Source organism: Tachypleus tridentatus, chromosome 4 (genome assembly GCF_004210375.1).
Source record: "Tachypleus tridentatus isolate NWPU-2018 chromosome 4, ASM421037v1, whole genome shotgun sequence".
NCBI classification, from domain to species: domain Eukaryota; kingdom Metazoa; phylum Arthropoda; class Merostomata; order Xiphosura; family Limulidae; genus Tachypleus; species Tachypleus tridentatus.
Window position 1 is genome coordinate 31,978,367 of NC_134828.1, and position 17,160 is coordinate 31,995,526.

General features: G+C 35.1%; 1 protein-coding gene across 6 annotated transcripts in view; it reads left to right on the forward strand.

The window, feature by feature from the left end:
• Positions 1 to 396: 396 nt before the first annotated feature.
• LOC143248810 (uncharacterized) overlaps positions 397 to 17,160 on the forward strand; it is a 33,001-nt gene continuing 16,237 nt past the window's right edge. For 3 of the 6 annotated variants that reach the window (XM_076497585.1, XM_076497581.1, XM_076497584.1), the window contains exons 1-3: positions 397 to 582; positions 4,055 to 4,197; positions 16,771 to 16,837. In XM_076497585.1, coding sequence (XP_076353700.1) covers positions 4,140 to 4,197; positions 16,771 to 16,837 — 125 coding nt within the window. In that variant the 5' untranslated portion in view covers positions 397 to 582; positions 4,055 to 4,139. The other 3 variants (XM_076497582.1, XM_076497583.1, XR_013027208.1) reach the window with 3 other exon arrangements.

Consider the following 17,160-nt stretch of genomic DNA (forward strand, 5'->3'; position numbering starts at 1 on the left):
ATCCTTACACCTTTTTTTTTCTTTGTAGTATACCTTTATGTACTAGCCCTGAAGAAACCACAAAGACGAAACATCAGTTGAAATAAAAATTATCTGGAGTGTGCAGGTCGTATTCAAATTACCACACAATAGTCTAAGTTAATTTGGGCGTGTGAATAATGTTGTACTATTGACTGCATTTCGAAACTGAAGCTTATGTTTTTAACTATATGTCGTTTTACAAAGAGAAAATATTTTCTATGACATCTCATTAGGGAAGAGAATAAAAAATGTAAAGATATAATACTATCATAATTGGAAAATTAAAATAAGAATCTACATTTTTAAAGTAGACAAACTAATTTTCGTTAATTCGAACTATTTGCTGTCGCGTTTGGATCACAGAAAGATGCGCATGCATTTACTCATAACACAGTCTTCTGCACGTTGCGGAAGTCAATGGGTCAATTTCAAATTCAGGAAAACACATCTGCGAAGGAGGCAAAATCGGGAGGAATGCATAAATAAGAATCATTAGTGATTAGTATAGTATTTTAACTATTAATAAGAATTTTACCAAACCTTTCTTTTATTTGGAATGAGGTGGGTGTGTAGTTAACTAATTATAACAATAATCCTTACACTTTTTTTTTTTTTTCTTTGGACATGGACATCATATCAGTGCATGCTGATTTTACCTCAGTCTGAGAGTGAAACTGAAAGACTATAGTTGCTTAGTAAATTGCAGTTAAAAACCAGGGTTTATATATCAGTCTTCTTTTCATGAGTGACCTTAATTTTTGCTTGGTGTTAAAAATTTATAGGTGTGGGCAATAGGTTGAATCATTAAATAAGAACAGGTTAAAGCATTAGTAATACGACCCGGAATAACCAGGTGGTTAGGGCATTTGACTCGAAGTCAGAAGGTCGAAGTGCCCTCTTACTAAACATGCTCGCCCTTTCAGCCATAGAGACATTCTAATGTACGGTCAAGTCCACTATTCATTGGTTAAAGAGTAGCTCAAGAATTAGCATAGGTAGTGATGACTAGCTCTCTACCCTCCAGGCTTTCACTGCAAAATTAGGTACGGCTAGCACAGAAAAGCCAATTGTAGCTTTACGAAAAACTCAGCATAAACCATTAATAACACTAATAGTGGAGGGAAGAAATCAAAGGGTTGTTTTAAATGGTATTCAGTCTAACTGGAGTACTGTTACTGAATGGGTAACAACAAGTCTCAATTTTAGGATATTAGTTTTTCTCGATTTACATGAATGACATAGATTAAGGAATGGCTTGTACATTATTTGAATTTAACAATAAAGTTTTGGGTTTTGCTACTCGCGTGAAAAAGTTACTGCTGCCTCACAAAAGGTGTTGAATTATTTGGTAAGTTTGGTGAATAAATGGCAAATGGCTTTCAGTTATAATAAATGAAAAATATTGCATATGGAATATCATATTAACAGTATAAATTTAAGTGGAATAATCTTGGAAAAAATATTGTTGTGGTTGATTTGTCCCAAGCCATCCAAACAAAGTACTGTGGTGGTGCTAATATGATTTTAGGTTTTGTCTACACAAATATTGAATATGAGTTTAAAGAGGTTGTAGTGTTATTGTATAAGTCATTGGTTAGGTCATATTTGAAGCATTATGTTTATTCTGCCTTTGACTTCATACATGAGAAAGGACATTTGATTTATTTTTAAGATTCAGGGGAGGGCCAGTAGGATGATACCTGGGATGGAAAAGTTACCATCTGAGGATAGTTTAAGATCTCTGAAATTGTTTCCTCTTGAATAAAATAAGAGTAAGAAGAAATCTGAGATGTTAAAGATTGTGAAGGTAATAAATAGTATTGGATGCATAATCATTTTTCATATTTGATGGTGAGAATAGTGAGGCAAATATAAAATTTTAGCAGGAAAGGAATCATCTTCAGCTAAGAAAGCTTTATTTTTATAATAAGATGGTTAGCTGTTAGATTAGATTGCTTTCAGATATGGTGGATATAATTTAAGGAGCTAAGAAGAAAACCTGTTAGATATTTGAATGCTAAGAATGGCTTTGAGTTTTTTGTTTTTTTTCAGGTAAGAATGCAGACCAATATTTTACCAAATGGATTAATGTCACAAACATGCTAATGTTTCCATTTATTACTGTTGATTATTCCAACTATCTGACAATCAAAACTATGATAAAATTAATTAATCTCATGAAAATTATTAAGTAATTCAAGCTATTACTTTATTTTTATGGTTTTTGAATATTACATCTATCCAAGTAATCAAAATGTTATAATTATGCTACTTTGTTATTGAGCTCAAAGTTATAAAATGAGCTACTTATGCCTACTTAAAGATGGTGGGTATCAAAAACCAATTTTAGAATAACCTTTTTTGATATCTTATGAGATTAATTGATTATTTAAATGTTGGTAAATTTATTAGTCTTGAAAATAATCAAAATTAGTTTCTGATTGTTAGTGTCCTTGACTGTTCAATCTGTTCAGTTATCAAAATATTGCCATTAAAATATTTCCTTATTATATTTGATAAATTCAAGTTTGTTAAGAGTAGTAATTAGTTAGTCTCAAGACTAAAAAAGAATAATCTAATCAAAATGAGGGTTGGGAATTATTTCAAACTATCCAAGTAATCAAGTTAAGCACAAAGCTACACAGAGGACTATCTATGCTATGCAGGTATCAAAATCTGACTTTTAGCATTATACATTTTTTTAACCATTTCATGAGAATGCTCAGTTGAGTGCAGTCAGTCAGTAAATTTCACTAATTGCTCAACTCTTCTCAAAAAGTTTCATTTAAAGTATGTGTTTCTAATTTCAATATTAATTATGAATACTTTAATGCAGTAACACTTGTTTACAAAAAGAAATATTTTTTATGAATTTGGATAATGAAGTTTGTGTTGATCTCAAGGAAAAATGAGTTATTTTTAAATAATACATAATATATGTATTCTTAATGTTACAGAAAATAACTCTTGAATGTAATATTTCAATAATAAAATATTATCAAATTATACCCATTTACATTCTACCAGATTTCAGAGTTGAATAATAGTTGGTTTAATTATAAAAAAAAACAACAATTTAATAAACCAAAAGGAAGAATATGTGAAATAAACTAAATACATAAGGTAAAATTGTTAAAAGCAGTTAATCAGAACAGGTAATAAAAAATTCAGATATGGAGCACAAAAAATTATTTACCCTTGAGATATGCCTGGAAATTGATGGTGTCAATCTGACTTGGACTGTGACAAGTGAAAGTGATAGGTGACGTGCTTGTAAAAAATAACTGCTTTTGTCCATATAAGGTTTGTATGTTGCATTTACATAACCTTTTGAACCTGTGAAAAGTATATGTCATTTTAATAAATTTATGTGTATATTTTATTTGGATTTTACTCTTGGCTACCACAAATTTAAAGCTTTGATGACCTATTTCAGTGAATAATCTGAGCCATCCCTACAAAAGCAGTGCTTCAGTCTCTCTTTACACCAAAAACCCCTCTTGATATAAAAATGTATCTCAGAACAGCTGGTATGGATATTAACACTTTTACTGACAAGCAGAGAACAACATTTTAACCTTCCTAGGTCATATCCATGTTAACTTGAAGATGACCTAGGAAGATTAAAACGTTCTCTGCTTATCAATAAAAGTGTTAACACCCATCACCCATACCAGCCATTCTGAGATACAGTGCTTCTGTCCATGTGATATATATAGCAAAATTCAAGTTATATTTTGCCTTTATTATGTTTTCCAGAAAGTGAAGGAAGTAAGTATACATTTAAAATGATTAAGTACATTTTTTACAGTGTTTCCATTGAACAAAAAGTTTTGTTTTTAAAAATTTTGACACTTCTATACATCTAGCTGAAACTTAATAATTCTTGAATACGTGGGTATCTAATTATTGGTGAAACTTGTGTAGTTTTATAATAATAGTATAAAAACCCTCACAGCAATAGTCTATGTATTTTAGTTTTGTTGACAATATAAATTTAAGGGAAATTATGTATTTTAACCATGATATATAGTTCAAGATTACCCCCAGCTGTTGTGTACCATCTGGGTGTTACCAGGAACATTGATTAACATGTCTGCTTACAACATTGATTCAGAATGTACTTTTTGCACAGTTGCAACTGGAAAGGATCCATTAACAGTGATCCTATATCAGGTGGGTGAAAACAGAATTATGTAGAAGCAACATCACCTCATTTGCAAAAGTAGATGAAATTAAAAACAAATATTTGACAGAAAAAGATACAAATGTGAACTAAATTATACCTTTTAATTTTTCATTGAAGTGAAAGTTTATTATTATTATCATCATTAGCTTTAGATTTTTGTATAATGCTAATTTTATAGTTTTATTATAGAAATTGATTATGCTACATTAAAATAATTTTGAAGCTTCACAATGTTGCCACATTCTGTCATGTTCTACTTAGTAGTTGTAGGTCTTGACAATAGTCATATAACATAGTTTCCATAGAAAAAGTCTTCATTGTAAAGCTGCAATATACAAAAATACCACTCCTCACTACAGGCTTTCCATATGCCATCTAGTAAGTGAAGACCACAGTTTCTAAATGTCAATTTCAAGTCCATTTGTGCAGAAATCCATAGGTGCCTTGCTCAGTGGCTTAATTAATATATCTACATATGGAATAACATGAATATCAGTTTTATTCTTCAGTTATTTGAGATATGCAGTAGTTGAATGAATATCTTTAGAAAGTAAGTGCTGGGTTCACATAGGTTTTTAAAAATCTTAAGTCTGTGAATTTTTAAGTAGTCAAGCCATAGTCTTTAAAGTAGTATGAAATTGCTGTTTTTGTATTTGGTGCTTGTAGGTACAATGTTTCTTAGAATGTGTCTTTTAGATATGTTAGTATTTTTTAATGTTTGTCTTTGTGAATAGGTAACTACTAAATAAATGGAAAACCAAAAATTAACTTCAAGTTTTAGTATTTAATTCTAGGCAAGTTTTAATAATTTCTTCCCTGTAGAGTGTGAAGATAGAAGTGCAAGAATGAATTAACTTAATTTCATTTATTTATTTTTTTAAAGTCAAGAAACATCAAGAATATACAAAACAAAATGGAAAAACAGGACCAGAAATTGATTTCTTGATGCCATCAACATCAACTGCCAGTACTATAACAGTTGCATCTTTAGGATTGAGTACATATTGCTGTTGCATCTCTAGCTAAACAGCCTTCTGCATTGCCTGCAGAAAGTTGCTGAGCAACCAGAGTAGTCATAATTCACAGAATTCGTGGGAAGTGTTCTATAGTTTCTTTGTTGTTTTTTTAATGAAAGTATAATAGCTAAACAGCTCAATTGTGGAAAAGAGAATTAACATACCTTGCAACATGTAGGATAGTACCTCAGTTCCAGTTAGAATAAGTTTTGCTGTTTGATGGGAGTTTTAACAGTGTTGTGTGAAACAGTCAGATTTTGGAATTAGAAATGTTTCAACCAGCACATTTACTCATGCTTTAGGTGGAAGGAACTCCACTTTGGAATTATTAATTGAGAGATTGATTATCATTTAAACCAACCTTCTTCTCCTGATGTTGCCCATCTTGAACATGCTGATCTTTTCAGGACAATGAGAATTTGACAGCCTTTTTTCTTCTCTTGAAATTGCTATGTCTTCTCAAGTTTGTATTGTGGGTTTATTAGGATTAATGTGGTTCTGCAAGACATAATTTCCCATTTATGTTCTGTTTTACCCCTTTCCTCAGTTTTTTTATCTTCTAATTTCTTTGTCACATGATACCCCATCCTCTCAGTATTTTATTTTTACAATCTCCTGATACGGGGGTTTATGTTGAGCATTTTGTATCTCAGCTGTTTGATGATGTGGGTATGCCTCACTTTTTGTGCAATTCAGATCAGTCTGCTTCAGCCAAACATCAAGCCAATTTTCCTTTCCTTGATTCTCTTTGAGAGGGGGTGGACACTGATTGTCCTATTCTTTTGTCCAATGCCCAGTTTTCTCACCTTCACCTTACCCTCACATCTGTCTTACTGTAATTTTCCACTATACATCTCTTTTACAAGGCAATTGACGAAGAATTTGAGGGTTTCTCAAGGGATATATTTACCCTTATTACATCCCTGTTGGCACATTCTTTGATTTTTGGTCTTTCTTTACATTCATAACTCTTCTGTTGTTAAGATCTTTTGGGGTGAAATGCAGGTTTTTGGCCCATGTTTGTTTGTTATTGTCTTATCCTAGGGACTTGTACCTGGCCCCTTTTCTCCATCAATTTGTGTTTGGAGATCTTCCAGCAACTTTGGAACTATAAATGGAATCTGTGAGATAATAATCAACTTGTTCATCATTGGTTGATCATTTATCCCTTATGGAGCCTTGACCATTCCCTACTTTTATTTATCAACTTTTCCTTTCCCACCCCTTACCTATTTCTTCCACAAGGGGATGTTCTCATTGTTTTGTTAAATACTGAATGTCTCACTGCCAGTAGTATTGGTGACTACCCAGTAAGCTTCAGTCTAGAATTGACAAATTTATTACAGTTTGTTCATATATGGCAAGACTTCATCAAAGGTGTACGGATCTTTCAGGTTCTCTCCGAAGAGCTTGTCATCTATTCACTCTTTCTGTTTCCTTTCCATTGTGTCAGAATACTAATAGATATCAGCATCTGTCTGAGGCAGTACAGGATCTTTGCTATTAGAATTCCATTGGGCTTGTAGATTGCCCATCTCTTTGGTTTTATTCCAGGCTGTTTATCATCCCCAAGAAGGCTGGAGACCAGTGGCCCATGATTGATCTGTCATGCCTCAGTTGCTTTTTGTTAGAACTTTGTTTTACAATGGAGTAGTTTCTTACTCTTAGGTGAGTTCTTTTCTTCAGGTTTATTAATAAGTTATGTCATGTGTCAAATGTTTATTCCAATATTACAGCAGTGAAGACACTACGTTAAGTTTATCACTTTCACACACTTCCTCTCTCTCTCTCTCTCCGTGTCTTTTGTCAGGTGCTCAAGGCTTTTACAAGACTTATACATGCTTCCACTATTACATGGATCATTGGCTTCTGTTGACTAATTCCAAATGAGAGTCTTCTCAACACGTTCATCTGCTTCTTTTGGAGGAAGTTGGGTTTAGTTGGTTAATCAAGTTGGAGAAATCTTCCCTTGTTTTTAATTAGTATCTTGTCCATTTGGGTGTTTTGTTCACCACTCATCTCAGTCAGGCCAACCTTCTTCTCTTTGACTCTGTTTGATTGAGCTGGCAGTCATCAATGCTGTTACTGCTTCCAAAGTTCTGTCTTTATTGAGGATGTTGTTCTCTATTATAGCAGTTATCCCCATGGGTTGTGCACATATGAGATCCTTTTAAGGGATTCTGTACAACCAAGAGAACCTTGCACAGATTCCTTGAATAGTCCTCTTATCCTTCCTCATTTCCTTCTGGATAATTTGCTTTGGAGATTGGACAAAGTTCACCCTTCAAGAGTGATCTTGTTTCCTCCCACTTGTCTACTTTTACATATTTTCATGGATCCTTCATCTCACTACATAGATGTGTTGAGCAGGAAATCATTTCAGTTCAATGGCCTGTAACAGAACAGTCTTACCATATCAGTATCTTGGGGTTTCTTGCTGTCCTTTTGGCTTTGGATTGTTTTCTTCCTCCTTCCCACAGTTGTCTAGTTATGGTCATACAGACAGTTTTTTTTGGTTTTGGCATATATCAATCATCAGGGAGGCACACTTTCTCATTCCCTTTGCTGTTGAACATTTGATTTCTTTTTTTCAGTTCACAAGTACAGTATTCATCTATGAAACTTAGTTTCTTGACAGACAAGACAGAAAAATCACAACAACTGTATACAGAAAACCCATCCACACAAATAGATACCTACACTTTTAGTTTTATCATCCAATCTTGATCAAATGTAATATGATCCAATGCCTAAACAACATTTGTTATAAGGCATCCATTGAAACAGAATGCCAAATTATCATATATTATTTTAAACAGAATGATTACAGCTCATTCTTCATGTAAAAACTCCCTGAAGAAAACCATAACAGAAAGAAAATATCAGGAAAACACTACCACTATTACCATTTACCTCCCCTATCTGTAAAGTTTGAGTGAGAAACTCTAGTGTATGGTCAAGAAATTCAACATAAGAATCATGTAGAAATCTTATAAGACATGAAGATCTATTCTGGTGAAAAATGAAAAAACTATCAATGAGAAACACAATATTTTTTATGAAATTTCAAGATCCTGCAAGAAGACTTAAAAAAGAAGATTGAGACACTACAAGACTCACAAAAACATAAAATTCAGCCATTGCAGGATGCACTGTCAATTAGACACAAAATAATTGGGGAAAAAACTAGAATCCTCAACACAAAACATTTTGAAAGACAAGAAAAAGTAAAGAATCATTTTACATTAACACCATTAAACTTTCATTAAACAGAGATTCTGAATTAGAGGTTAGTAAGCTGTGTCTTCTATTAGTTGAATCTACAGGAAATATCTCTACCAATCAGAAAAATGGTGTAAACCAACCAATTATATCATGCTCTTCACAATCCATTAGAATACTATGAAGACTGATTACATCATACACACTAACCTGAAGACAAAAAGCAGAAGACTTTCCAAATGTTATCTTCTATGCTTATTTTTCCACGGCAGGAAGTTACTATCCATTTAGCTAAGTTTTATCATGAATATTCTGCCTAAACAATTTATCAAACAAGTATTCACATACATGTACATCATTTTCTGAGTCCTTTCAGCTTCTTCATGGACCTTTTAGGCTGTGGCCTTTCACATTGGGAAGTCAACATTTTGCTTTTCTACCTTACTTTACCATTGTTTGAACCTTTGTCTTCTTGTTCCATGTTTCATTGATCCCTTAAGGTATATTTCCTTTTCTTTTTAGCCTTCCTTGGTGTGGATTCCTGTACATGGTAAGGAGATCTCCCAGAGAAAGTTCTGTTCTTTCAATTTACCTCCTCTGGGATCTAAACATCCACCCACATTTGCCATGCATAGTGACCCATGAAGGGGAAGAGAGGATCCTGGTGGTTTAGGGTCTAACCCTGATGCACCACTTTGTCCTTGTATTCCTGTAGACGGGCGGCATTGGGGTGGCCTCCAGGGTCAATCGGCTGGTCCACTTGGGCTAGGGTCAACCAAGTATCATTATTGGTTGCTCAACAGGTGTTGTGGACATTGTCTGATGCTGGTGTTTTGGTATTATGCTCATGAAACCCTGGCAATGCTGCAGTGTCCTTGTTTGGCACTGTAGCGCATCCCCTTGTAATGTTCCATGGTGTGTGGGGTCAGTGGGCACAGAAATATAATTTCTTTATTATGGACACTCCCAAATAAAAATTTAAATAAACTAATGAATAAACAGTCTATAAGTAAATGACCACATCTGGAAGACTCTAAGCAGCAATTTTCAACCTCTGTAACACCTATACCTCATTTTCTTATACTACATTCTCTTTCAGACAAAACTTTAGGGCAAATGTCTCCCTTTTTCATTCAGAAGAGATGAGCGGGTCTTGCTGGCTCTCCAAAGTCAGTCAAAAAGCTTTGCTCTGGTGACATTGGTGGAAACATCCACTGCTAAACACAGTGAACTCCTCTTGCATTCGAAGGCAATTGGGGATATACCCATTGAGTTTACACCCCATGCTACTTTGAATTCATCACAAGGAGTTATTGTTAAAAAGTATTTGAAGAACATCCCTGAGTCAGAAATTTTCGCTGATTTCTCCACCCAAGGAGTTTCTGCAGTGAGGCATATCTCCATTCGCAAAGATGGATTTATGATGGCGACCAATGTCCTCATTCTGGCATTTACATCACCACATGGACCTGCCACCATTAAGGTAGGTTATCTTAATTGCAGGGTATGGCCATACATAACAAGCCCTCTCAGATATTTCAGATGTTAGCAATTCAGTCACTTGCAGACATCATGTCATGGTTCCTTTACATGTGCTCGTGGTGACAAGGACCACAATGCCTGTGAGTGTGAAATGGACCCTCATTGCATCAGTTGCAATGGGTCTTACCCATCCTACTTTTGTTTTTGCCCTGAGTGGTTGGAAGAAAGAGATACAGCATTTGAAAATGATTCAAAATGTTACTTAACCTGAGGCTTGAAAGTTACTGCTCACCACTTCACCTCGGACATATGCTTGTACTATACAGGCAGCTGCTAAGTGTATTCCTTATAACCTTCACATATTTTCCATGATATCATCGTCTATGGTGGAATCTTGCCTGCCACATTGCATGGAAAACAGGCCTGGGATATCTTTTGTAGGTATCACACACTCTTGAACCACATTACTTTTCAGCAGGCCTGTGCACATGCCTGGCATGTAAGACACCAAAGCCAGAAGTAATCTTGGATTAAATTCACAACCAGAATCTCTTCTACCATCAGTTCCAAAGTCATATGGGGCAAGATTTGAAAGTCCAGTGGGCAGTATTACTCTGTCTCCCTTTTGATATTGCTCTCTGATGCCCAGAGCATTGCCGATACTCTCGGTGAAAGCTTTTGCTGGATATCTAGCATTTCTGCTTCTTCCTCCACCTTCTTAGCCATCAAGACTCGGGCAGAACAGTCACCTCTTTCTGTTTGGGCTGGTCGTCTTTGTGACTATAATTGCCCCCTTACACTGGTGAAACTCAAATTGGTCCTTCATTATTCGGACCAGATGATTTACACTACGAGATGCTGTGCCACCTATCTCCTGCTTCTCTTGGTATTCTTTTAGTTGTTTTTAACTAGATCTGGCAGGAAATTTTTTTCAGATGCATGGTGCCAGGCTATTGTCCTAACTTTCTCTAAGCCTGAGAAGAATCCCAAGATTCCTTCAAAGTACCATCCAATTGCTTTGGCAAGCTATCTCTGTAAGACCTTAGAGAGGAGGATTAATGCTCATCTTGTTTGGTTTCTCAAATCAAACAACCTACTCTCACTCACCCAGTGTGGGTTCAGATGACTGCAATCTACCATAGACCACCTGATTCAATTTGCAATATCAGTCAGAAAAGCCTTTCTCAAATGACAACATCTTCTATCAATATTCTTTGACCTCGAGAAGACTTATGATACTATGTGAAGGTATGGCATTTTGTATTATATTGGTGATGTGGCCATTTACCTTTTTTTATTTTAAAATTTTTAATGGGCAGGTGATTCCAAGTTCAAGTGGATTTGACACTTTCCCGTTCTTTCTTTCAGGAACTTGGTATCCCTTAGGGCTGTGTTTAGAGTGTCACACTTTTCAGTATAAAGATTAATGAGTATTAAGAGCAACTCCCTTTTACTGTTGCAAACAGGCTCTGTTTTGATGACTTTCACATCTCGTCAGTCATCAAACACGAGGTTTATTGAGCAGCAGCTACAGACTGCCCTCAGTCATTTAATGAAGTGGCCCACAACATATGGTTTTAACTTCTCTCTCTCTAAACTGTTTGCATCCACTTTTGCTGCCAGTGGGGTTATCACACAATCCTGAGCTCCATATAGGTGAATTTGTGCTTCCCGTGGTCCCTAAGACAAAGTTTTTTGGGCTTATCTTTGACCATAAGCTGATCTTTTTATACCACACTTAAGCAGCTACAAGTCAAATGTACAATAGCACTGAACATCTTCTGTGCCCTCTTCCACCATTTGGTGAGCAGATCAGTGTTCTGTGCTAAAGATATATTGTGCTCTTATTTGATTGAAACTAGACTATGGATCTTTGGTCTATGGCTCAACCAGAATCTTGGCTTTGGAAATGCTGTACCCTGTTTGTTATCAGGGGCTTTGGCTCTGCTTTGGTGCTTTCTGTACTTCCCAGTCCAGAGCTTGAAGACAGTCTCATGAACCTCCTCTACATCTCTGCTGTTTGCAACTGTCTTTACTGTATTCTTTGAAACTTCAATCCTTACCACAGCATTCCACCTGGGGTTGTGTTTTCCTTCCTCAGTGGGCCATGTTTCTCAGAAGAGACAATTTGCTATTGTTCCTTTTGGCCTTCGTTTCCAGGTGCAGTTGGATGAATTGGTTTGTTCTTGGATGACTTTGCTGTATCCACTGGTCAGCCCATCCCACCATGGGTTCTTGCTATCTCCAAATGTAAACTTTCTTTAAGTCATCTGAAAAAAGCAGATACTTCCAATTGGAGTACCGTCTTTTATTTAATGAACATCTTTCAAACCATCCTTCCATTCCCATTTATTCAGATGGTTAAAAATCAGATGACTCTGTGGGCACTGTCATGGTTTGTTGTGGTTCATTGGTTGCACACTGAATTCTCTCTTCAGTTTCTGTGTTCCCTGCCAAACTGTATGCCATTTCTCTTGCCCTGGATCACATAGAAGCTAAGCAGAACAGGAATTGTGCTATTTATACCGACTCATTTAGTTCTCTACTGGCCCTAGAATCGCTTAACGTTAGTTCTCACAACATTCAAAACTGACTGGCCCATTTCTCTTTAATATCTACTTCTGTCCAGTTCTTTCGGATACCAGGCCACACTGGTATTTGCTGGAATGAGCTCACTGACACCACAGCTAATTCTGTCTGCTCTGGCAATACTGCTGCTTTGCCTGCTACATGTATGGACTATGGTCAGCTCCGTGCCAATTGGCAGTCGACTTGGAGTGAGCTACATGAAAACAAACTTTTCCAGATAAAATCCTCTATTGGACTTTGACCATCTTGTTTCCATAAGGAGAAGAAAGAGGGAGTTGTCCTAATTAGACTATGCATTGATCACAGTTTTGTAACTCATTGTTTTCTTTTATATGGGACTGATGCACCAATGTGTAACACTCAGGTCACAATAGCCCACATTTTACTGTTATATTGTCATTATGGCTCTCAAAGATGGCACAATTTTAGACATGTTTTGTCCAAAGATTTATCCGTCATTGGCAATGGTGACACTGTTCACCTGATAAATGTTTTTAGTTTTTTAAAGGCCATTGGCCTTTTTATGCTATTTAAGTTTTTAATTCATATATTAGACTTTGTGTTTTTAACATGATTTCTTTTTATGAATTGACATAAAATTAGTTCTATACAAAATTGGAAAATGGACTTGGCATCAAATAACTCGAAACCAGGATTGGAATGACCAACTTCAGGTGACAAATGTTGATGTTTGAACTTACCTGTTAGTCATCCAGGTGAGTTATAATAATTAAAATTATGCTACAGAAAGTCTTTTAAAACTTGTTACTTTACTTTCTCTCTTACTGTTGTAAATTTGATTTAAAAATTGGGTTTAATACTATTTGAGTTTTTAATTCAAAAACAAAACTTTGTTTTGTTTTTTCTTGATTACTTTTATGCATTTTAATAATTTTAATTTAAATCTTTATAGAATTTGTTTGGCACAGATAGCCTAGTTGCTTTGTGCCATAAAATGCCACACATCCAACCAACTTTTTAGCCTGTAGATGTCACCAGTCAGATTTATTTGTGATTGATGTTTCACAGACTTTGTACCATTCCTCTTATCTTCTTCTTTACCTGGATTGATATCTCTTTCTCAAAGCTTTGGCATCTCAGGAGGGTAAATTTTGCTCCTCACTGATTTTCATTCCTGTTATTTCCCACCTTTTTTTCCAGTTCTGGTATGGACAGACTTCTGTGTACAGTTCGTGCTGCTCTTTGTAATATTGTCCACATGGTATCTTTACATCATAACCATTCTCCTGTATTCATCCCTTAGTAAACCCAGAACCAGGACTGGAAAGACTAACTTCAGGTGACTAACAGTGGTTCTTGTACTTACTTGTTAGTCTTCTGGCAGGTTATGATCATTACCATTCTGCTACAGAAAGTCCTTTACAACTTTGTAGACTGGATGTCAACATTGGTTTTATGTCATTTTATGTTTTTAATTGCTGTTTTGTTTTTACCTTTGTTTCCTTTTATGAATTTTACTACATTTACTTTACTTTTGCCTATTTACAGGACATTTGACTAATTTTTATTACGATTTTGCTATATGTCTTTTAACACTTTTCTTATTTTACCTTTTTATAATGGCTATTATGACAACATAACCCGGAACCAGGACTGGAAAGACCAACTTCAGGTGACTGATGGTGGTTCTTGTACTTACCTGTTAGTCTTCCTGGCAGGTTATGATCATTACCATTTTGCTTGAGAAAGTCCTTTACAACTTCTCTTACTCTGCCTTCTCTCTTAATATTGTAGACTAGGTGTAAACATTGATTTTATGCTTTTTCTGTTTTTCAATGATGTTTTGTTTTACCTTCGTTTCCTTTTATGTATTTTACTACATTTAATTTATTTTTACCTTTTTACTGGACGTTTGGCACAGATAGCCTAGCTGCGTTGTGCCATAAAACACTAAATCAATTAATCAATCATCCCTTAGTAACTATCCTCTGTTTAGGATCTCTCTCCTTTCACCCTTACCAGTTGAGTTTGATTTTAATTTGATTGGCTTTGTTATTTTTCCTGTCAATTATTTCAAATGTCTTCCCATCAGATTCAGCATCTTACTTTTTATCTGGTATCTTATCTGTATTGTCCTTTTGGAGGAAATTCTTCAAATGGACATGTGGACCACTCTGCACATTTTCATCTTTCACTGTCTGCATTGTGTTGCTGTTTCTCCTCATCTGGGAACTGTCTTCCACCTGTTTCCATCCTTCACTCTTCAGCAAGACTATCACTGGGTAGGTTTTCTTTCTTTTGTTATGTATATTATTTTTCAGTGGTCCATTCTATATTTTAACTGGGATCTTGCTTTATGGCAAATGGTGCCTGTCATGGTATACTTCATTTACTGGTACAAAAACTTGCCCTGTAAAGCCACCTAACCTTACCTTTCATAATTTCCATGGCCACAAATCTACACTATTCATTATGATCACATAAACTATAGATGGAGTGTTCCATAAGACAACTCATAGGTTATTCTTTGCAATATATTTTCTTCACAAATATGCCTGTTCCAGACTGTACTGGCCCATTAACTTCATGGATGAAGAAGAAAGGAATTGCTGCTCAAAATAGGGTTTTGGTCACCAGTTTTATTATCTCTAATGTGTATGTTCCTCCAATCCTCTTGAATGAGAGATATAAAATATAAACTGATGAATCCATCAGTTCAGAGTAAGGCAGTGCTGTTCTGCTGGTGCAGTTGTTGTGAAAAACGATGCTCCATCTATGTACAGACTTCTCAGAGGAGATGTCTTTGGAGTGAGCTGCCATAATGATTAGGAATCCCTCATAGTACTTCTGCATGCAAGTCAGTTCCCTTTAGTTGGGTTTTGGATTTAGAGCTGAGCTGATCACTAAAAGTCCTCACACGTGTTCAGGGGGTGCCCGATACCTCACTCCTGTTATCATGAGTGCACTGCTTTGATGTTAATAGTTATAGTTGGTGCACTTATTGGTGCTTTTTTCTCTTACAATAACACTTAATGTCTTTATGCCAAGAATGTCATTTTGCTTGAGGTGGTTCAGTTTGTTTGTTTTGAATGGGATATGTGTGTATTTTGCTCTGATCATCTGTGCTCTGTTCTTTGACTGATGGTGGGAATTTCTCTTCCCAGTTGGCTGAACTTGAGGTGAAACAGTATGATTCTTTTTTTCTACCCCCACATGGATGATGGTTACCATCAGTTCAATTTTGGATTGCAGTTGACTTACTATGTATGATCCTTGTTCTACTCCTGCATGTATTTCAGTTCTCAGTAGTAAAGTTTTAGATGTAATTGACTTACCATGTATGGTATGTTGCTCTTTAGCCACTTTACACCTTGGGGTACATTTCTTCTTTCATTTGCAAGTTGTTTATTAGGGAGATTGAAATTAACATATCTCGTGGTTAGGATCACTTTCCATTCATCTTCTTTCCCATTTGGATATTCTCCTCAGATTTTTTCTACATCTGGATAAAGAGTATAGGTGGTACAGAAGTATTGTGGTATTCCACAAGTCATCACCTTATTAGAGGATTCCATTCAGATTTTTTTGAAGGATGCTTCTACTTTCTCCCTTGAACTAAACCATCTACCTATTCTGTGTGGAATTCCATTTACATATGTGCATGGAAGTTAAGGTATCTTGTTGGAAGTTACAGTTTTTTTGCACTGAAAATATATTTCAAACTAGTAGTTTATATACACTTTTCACCCCTTTTCCACATTATTCACCAGTGATTACATATCTGCCTAAACTCAAAGTGATATGTAAGTGGAACAGTATAGAGGGGGGTCACAAGTCATGTTTGGGGCTCATCTATTGATGGAGGTTTGTCACATGACAATTTTCATATATGAATCAATTACACTGTGAACTGAGGGGTAAGTGGGAATGAAATGCTTTTGACATGTAAAAGAAGTTTTGCAGTTATAAAGACTCACTGAAAAATAATAGCTATGTATGTGAGTGGAAATACGTACCTGTTAAAAATATATGTCCAATATATGAAAATTGTGACATTTTACTGACATGAGGCTCCACAGGAAAAATAAAAAAAAAAGTTGCATGTTAAATTATCTAAATGTTTTTATTTACTTGTAACTTTCCACGTGTCTCTTCCTCTCTCCAAAGTGTCAGTAATAGTTCTGTTCTTAACATAATATTGTTGGTTTCTCGTATTTTAAATACCATAATATATAACTTTTTAATACAAATAGATTTTAATGGTAATGTGCTTTTAATCTCTTTTTATAGTGGAGCATATGTCAGAATTGGGAATGAATTTGCTGAGGGAACGAGGTGGTAAAAATACTGAAACAAGGTTTGTTTTACTTTAATTTGCAAGTGAATAAACAAATAATTTAAGCCTTTGTGTGGTTTCTTGTTTAATTATAAAGTTTAATAAGAACTTTTTGAAAAATTACATCCTTTCTTTCACTTAACTATAGATGTTAACCCTATTGCCTCAGGTATCATTTACTGATCATAATACAAGGTTTTAATGTTTGACATTAAACAATTTTTTGTTCATGTTATATCAATTAAAATAGCATAAAACCTTAGCTAATAACCTATATTGTAATAGTATATTAATTTTGAGTTTTTAATACCACAAGGCAATATTTTATAAAATCTTGAATACCT